The sequence below is a fragment of the Odontesthes bonariensis genome, chromosome 14, assembly GCF_027942865.1.
Source record: "Odontesthes bonariensis isolate fOdoBon6 chromosome 14, fOdoBon6.hap1, whole genome shotgun sequence".
NCBI classification, from domain to species: Eukaryota; Metazoa; Chordata; class Actinopteri; order Atheriniformes; family Atherinopsidae; genus Odontesthes; species Odontesthes bonariensis.
In genome coordinates this window covers 3,621,331-3,628,422 of record NC_134519.1, presented here as the reverse complement: position 1 = coordinate 3,628,422, position 7,092 = coordinate 3,621,331, and the positions used below count along the sequence as shown (strand labels likewise).

The following is a 7,092-nucleotide window of genomic DNA, read 5'->3' as shown; positions in this document are numbered from 1 at the left end:
CTTTTATTATTGTAAAAGTCTGTTGCTCACAGGCTTATTATTGTTGCTCACATGCTTTTATTTTGTAAAAGTCTTTTTCTCCCAGGCTTTTATTTTGTAAAAGTATGTTGCTCACAGGCTTTTATTTTGTAAAAGTCTGTTGCTCACAGGCTTTTATTATTGTTAAAGTCTGTTGCTCTCAAGCTTTTATTTTGTAAAAGTCTGTTGCTCAAAGGCTTTCATTTTGTAAACGTCTTTTGCTCACAGGCTTTTATTTTCTAAAAGTCTGTTGCTCACATGCTTTCATTTTGTAAACGTCTTTTGCTCACAGGCTTTTATTTTGTAAAGGTCTGTTGCTCACGTGTTTTTATTTTTTAAAAGTCTGTTGCTCACAAGCTTTTATTATTGTAATAGTCTGTTGCTCACAAGCTTTTATTATTGTAAAAGTCTGTTGTTCACAGGCATTTATTTTGTAAAAGTCTGTTGCTCAAATGCTTTTATTGTGTAAGGGTATGTTGCTCACAGACTTTTATTACTGTAAAAGTCTGTTGCTCACAGGCTTTTATTTTGTAAAGGTCTGTCTCCCAGCCTTTTATTTAGTAATAGTCTGTTGCTCACAGGCTTTTATTTTGTAAAAGTCTTTTGCTCACAGGCTTAAATTATTGTAAAAGTCTGTTGCTCACAGGCTTTTCTTTTGTAAAGGTCTGTTTCTCACAGGCTTTTATTTTGTAAAAGTATGTTGCTCACAGGCTTTTATTTAGTAAAAGTCTGTTGCTCACAGGCTTTTATTTTGTAAAGATCTGTATTTCACAGGCTTTTATTATTGTAAAAGTCTGTTGCTCACAGGCTTTTATTATTGTTGCTCACATGCTTTTATTTTGTAAAAGTCTGTTGCTCACAGGCTTGTATTTTGTAAAAGTCTGTTGCTCACAGGCTTTTATTATTGTTGCTCACATGCTTTTATTTTGTAAAAGTCTGTTGCTCACAGGCTTGTATTTTGTAAAAGTCTGTTGCTCACATGCTTTTATTTTGTAAAAGTCTTTTGCGCACAGGGTTCTGTTTTTTAAAAGTGTGTTGCACACATGCTTTTATTTTGTAAAAGTATTTTGCTCACATGCTTTTATTTTGTAAAAGTCTGTTGCTCACAGGCTTGTATTTTGTAAAAGTCCGTTGCTCACATGCTTTTATTTTGTAAAAGTCTGTTGCTCACAAACTTTTATTATTGTAAAAGTCTGTTGCTCACCGGCTTTTACTATTGTAAAAGTATGTTGCTCACAGGTTTTTATTTTGTTAAAGTCTGTTGCTCACAGGCTTTTATTTTGTGAAAGTCTTTTGCTCACAGGCTTTTATTTTGTAAAATTCTGTTGCTCACATGCTTTTATTTTGTAAACGTCTTTTGCTCACAGGCTTTTATTTTGTAAAAATCTGTTGTTCACGTGTTTTTATTTTGTAATAGTCTGTTGCTCACAAGCTTTTATTATTGTAAAAGTTTGTTGTTCACAGGCTTTTATTTGGTAAAAGTATGTTTCTCACATGCTTTTATTTTGTAAAAGTCTGTTGCTCAAATGCTTTTATTTTGTAAGGGTATGTTGCTCACAGGCTTTTATTATTGTAAAAGTCTTTTGCTCACAGGCTTTTATTTTGTAAAGGTCTGTTGGTCATAGGCTTTTATTATTGTTGCTCACATGCTTTTATTTTGTAAAAGTCTGTCTCCCAGGCTTTTAGGCTCCTAGAGGTCAAAGGTGAAGGTAAGTTAACCTCCTATAGAAATGGGTAAACCTCAGAAATATTTGCAGGTGCTTGTGTCAGGAGGACCACTGCCCGCATACGGTCTGCTTTATAGAAACTGCTGCAACACCTTTCTCACACGCACCTGAAGCTGCTGAGATTTCAGTGTTTTCTGAAATAAAATAACTTGGGCAATTTAAATGTATTTTTTCATTTCTTCCTTCAATATATTCTATACAATCTCTAAATCAAAACAGTATAATTCATTAATTAAATCAGAAGACAATACATTACTTATATTAACAAATGATGTTAAGTAGTGCATTTGACCTAAAATGGTTGGCTAGACCTCAGAAAAGAGAAGTTATGTGAACTAATGGTTTTGAGTAAAGATTACTAATGTAAACTTGAATATGTCTAAGTTATCTATGCCAACACAACTTAAAAGGTTTAGTTTCATGTTTTGTGAAAACTTAAACGGGATAAGGCTTCGGGTTTCCACGCGATTTTCCAGTAAACTCAACTAGTTTGGGTTAAGAGTGTTGTATATAAAATGGATGGACGGAGTTGATAAAGCAGCTAAATATTGGTGTGCACCTGTATGAAAGCGGTTGATCACATATCCTGGAGAAGGAAACTGCTGCCGCTCCCCCTTTGGACTCACTCACAGACTCAGAGGGTTTTTGTCTCAGTGCTTTGCGCCGTGGGAGGATCTGATGACTCCAAGCACCTCATCTTTGGCCCTGGAACCAAACTGCTTGTATCAGGTGAGAATTGTTTTTATTGCAGGTAAAGAGTTCTTGTTAGTAGTTGTTTTTTTTTTGGTTGTTGCCGCTTTAAAAAAGTTTTCACTGAAACTGGGAGCTGCTCTGAAAGCACATCGGTGTCTGTTCTTCCCCTTCAGACTGAGCTCTGTCTTCTTAAAACGCAAAGAAACCTTTCAACTAGTGAAATAAAGTCAGCTGCTCCTGAGAAACAAACCACAGAGCAAATCTACTTCCACATAAATCATGTCAGCAGCAGCTCTGTTCCTGCTTCTGCTTCTTAAAGTCTCGAGTTAATCAAAGCAAATGCAACACATGGAGAGGTTTTCTGTTTAATGTTCACACACTGTCAAACCTATAGGCCAACATGGCAGATTTTCTACTTATTTTGTGTTCTGTGTCTCCTGCTGAAAACAATTATGATTATATTTTAGAATTCGGCAAAATGATTTTATTTAAAATTCACAATATGTATCACTTCACAAAGAGCGTGGTGTCATCAGCATATCCATGTTTTCACTGTAAATACAGTCGTGTGGAAATATAAGAATGTCAGCTAGTGCGCAGCAGATATGGGCTAAAAGTAGAGACATTATAATAATATATTAAATATGTGTACATTTAAGTGTCAGCTTAAAATGTAAAATGGATGAAATATACATAAAATGTGCAAAAAGAACAGATAATACCAGAGAAAGTCTCAATATTATCACATTTTATGATGTTTAAGTGCTTCAAAGTCAATCGCGTAGATGTTTGCTTCACCTACAAAATACTGTTGATTACTGTTAATTATGATTACAATGCATTGGACTCCAATTGACTTGAATTGGACTATATTATTTAAGTGCGTTGAAATGACATTTGTTGTAATTTAGCGCTATATGAATAAAACTGAATTGAATTGTTGAACAAATTTAGAAAAAACAAACAAAACTATGGAAAATAATGTTAATTGCAATTTTAAATATATATACAGTACATATATATATATATATATATATATATATATATATATTATATTCGCATAATTGTATATACATATATATATTATATAAATGCAAAATCAAGAATGTTGTTCATCAACAAACCTATATAAAAAAAAAACTTTTTAAAAAACCTTAATGGGGCGCAATATGATCAATATGTGTTCAATTTGAAATATATTATATATATTTTTCTATCATAGCCTTTAATTAATGAGGAAACAGTCTCTTTGAGATAAAAAAAAATAAAAATAAAATTAAAAATCTCTTTTGCATGAGCATCCGACCAAGAATAAAACAATTTTAACATAAAATTAAACTTTTACCAAAAATTCTTCACTAAATCCTAAAATCACAAGCTGGATAAATGTCTTCAACATCAAACATGGTGTAAAAAGCGTTAAGCCCCATTCTTTGTATATCAAATCAAATCAAGTTTATTTATAGCACATTTCATGTACAAAACAATTCAAAGTGCTTTACATAAAATAAAAGCATTGCAGCAGGGAGTGGAAGAAGCATTAAAAATACATAAAAGAATATAAAGACAAACAAATAAATGAATCAAAATGAATTTAAAAACCAGCAACAGTCCAGATAAGTTCAAAGATATCGTGCAGATTTCATGCAGAGACACATGAGAACAGAAATGTTTTTAACCTGGATTTAAAAATGTCTACATGAATATGTTAATATAGGATACATATGTGATAAATATTTATTCTATATTGTACATTTACAAGAACAAAATATGTTAAATGCACACATCTGGACAAAATGATTGAATAATAAGTGTCCTACGGGGTGAATTAAAATGTATTTATCGTTCTCTGAGGGTCTCTGAGGGTCTCTGAGGGTCTCTGAGCTTCAGCACGTTAAGTTTAAGAGAATAACTGCTGTGAGACGTCTCAGCTCTTTCATTTGAGTTTCTGTTCATCCACAGACTTCTTCTTCTACGTCTCTCAGACGTTTTCTAGTTTTCCATCTGCTTTCTGAATGAAACCTTTCACATTTCCCTCGTAGTTTATTGCTTCTTAGGACATCCTTCCTGACATGGATTCATCTCTTCAGGCTCCAGGCGGACATTTCCTGTTGCATCAGCGCCTTTGAGCTGCTGCTGACTGTGTGAATGTGTGTGTGTGCTGCTTGTTGCTCGTTTTTAAATTCATTTAGTTTATTTTATTTGTTTCTCTTTATATTCTTTTATGTATTTTTAATGCTTCTTCCGCTCCCTGCTGCAATGCAATACAGTTCTGTTTAGCTGTGCATATGACACCTGAAAGTATTTTTATCTGCACTCTTCACTTTTAAATTAATTAATTAATGATTATTTTTAATGTTTTTTTTTATTTTTTAATTTTTTAATGATTTTAGAATAGAATATAAATAGAATAGAAAAATACTTTATTCATCCCCCAATGGGGGAAATTCAAATTAGTCAAGTAGCTCAACATTTTTTTAAATATTGCCTTTTGTTATTTATTTTATAGAAGATATAAATTTAAGAGATTAATTTAATAGAATTATTATTTATTTATTTAATAATATTTATTGCCTTCTTGTGATTTTATGTAGCCGTAAAGCACTTTGAATTACCTTGTGTACGAATTGTGCTCTATAAATAAAATTGCCTTACTTTTATTTTCTGTGAAGCACTTTGAATTGTTTGTACATGAAATGTGCTATATAAATAAATTTGATTTGATTTGATTTGTTGCTGCTGTCCAACTCCAGATGAGCAGGTGGTGAAGCCCGTGGTGAGCGTGTACCCAGCAGCATCCAGAGTCCACCTGGAGGGGAGGAGCTCCCTGCTGTGTCTGGCCTCAGGCATGTTTCCTCCTCTGGTCCGCTTCTCCTGGAAAAGACAGAAGAAGAACGGTGGTCTGGAGGAGCTGCCCCCTGCTGAGGGAGAGCAGCTGGAGCTCAGAGAGTCAGGACGCTCCGCCTCCATCAGGATTGTTGATCGTGATCCTCTCCACACGTATAAATACAGCTGCTCCGTGGAGCACGAGGGGGGCCGAGTGGAGGCCCAAACACAACAAGGTAACCAAGGCATCCAAGGCTCGGTGACTGTGTTCAGCAGGGATTCAGCTTCCTCACTCTCAGAAAATAAAGTGCAGAATGTACCTTTAGGGGACATATATGCACCTTTTGCCACTCGAGTACACATATGTACCTTTAGGTCCAATAATGAACCCTAGGGGGTACATTAGTATAGATTGTACCTCAGGGGACAGAAAGAACTGGTACTGTAGCCCTGTTTCTGATAGATTCAGCTCACTGACCCGTCTGTGTTTCTCTCAGAGGTTTCTCCGCCTGCCCATCCTGGTCCAACAGCTGCTGCCCTGCACTGGTTCAGAGAGCGGCTGCTGTGCCTGCTGTACACGCTGCTGATAGTGAAGAGTCTGGTGTGCTGCTGTGGACTCTCTCTGCTGATGATCCTCAGAAACAAGGGAGCGTCCAGCGGCTGCACACATGCTGACTGACTGTTTTCTGCTGGCCTTTTCTCACTGACCGGAGGTCCTCGCTGCTGTTATTCCACCCAGAATAAATGTAAATGTACTTTATTCATACAGACCCTTTACAGACAATCCTTACGATGTACCAAAGTGCTTTACAGCAGGTAATAAATAAAGAGAAGAAGAAGTAAAAACAAATAAAAACAATAAAAGAACAGCGAAAGAAATAAAATACAACAAAATCGAATAAGATAAAATAAGATAAAAGTTCCATCATACTACTGGGTATTAAAAGCCATCCCCCAAAATGTTTGGGGTTTTTTAATTTAAAAAAAAAGAATAATTGTAAAAAAAAAGAAAAAGAAACATATGTTAATGCCCGGTAAAATATATACCGGCATTAAATAATATTAATAATAAATTATAATAATAAATAATAAATAATATCAAAATAACGAGTTAACTCGCCCAGCCCTAATTTTCTTTAATCTTTAACTGACTGTCTTCTAGTTTTTGTTGTGAATTGTTTTCAGTTTCAGGAGGATCATCTTTGATAGTTTATTCCTTTTACAGGACGTCCTGTTTGAAGACTTTACATTTAGGAAAGGAACATTTTTCTGATCTAAAACATTCAGCTGGATCTGAATATGTTGATATATAACAGGGTGAGATCATTAGAAATACTGGATTCATGTTTTGGAATGAACACAGTGAAATTATTTGCAGTTTAACTAGAAAAATGAAGATAAAACATGTTGAACTGAAGCAGAAATGTTTAATTCTAATGATGTGTTTAACAGTCGGTTGTATTTGCTGCAGTTTCTGGATGTTTTGCTATAAAATGCTGTTAATAAAATATTAATACAAACATAACTGCCACTGGATTTCTTGAAAGTTACAGAAACCGACAGATGAACAGATTTTTGTCTCAGTTTTTGTCCGACTCAGATGATTTAGGGGGGAAATGATCAGACTTCCACGGGCCGCATTCATCAGTCCACTTCTGTGGCTGCTTTCAAACAGCGAGACGCACTCAGGAAACAGACACGGGCCGCATTCATCAGTCCACTTCTGCGGCTGCTTTCAAACAGCGAGACGCACTCAGAAAACAGACACGGGCCGCATTCATCAGTCCACTTCTGTGGCTGCTTTCAAACAGCGAGACGCACTCAGAGA

At 35.0% G+C, this 7,092-nt stretch overlaps 1 protein-coding gene across 1 annotated transcript; it reads left to right on the top strand.

Moving 5' to 3' along the window:
- The first annotated feature begins 1,979 nt into the window (after nucleotides 1-1,979).
- LOC142398565 (immunoglobulin lambda-1 light chain-like) lies at nucleotides 1,980-6,789 on the top strand. Its single transcript, XM_075482616.1, has 3 exons — nucleotides 1,980-2,474; nucleotides 5,192-5,500; nucleotides 5,762-6,789. The coding sequence occupies exons 1-3, from the start codon at nucleotides 2,309-2,311 to the stop codon at nucleotides 5,941-5,943; spliced, it is 657 nt and encodes a 218-aa protein (XP_075338731.1). The 5' UTR covers nucleotides 1,980-2,308; the 3' UTR covers nucleotides 5,944-6,789.
- Nucleotides 6,790-7,092: the final 303 nt, after the last annotated feature.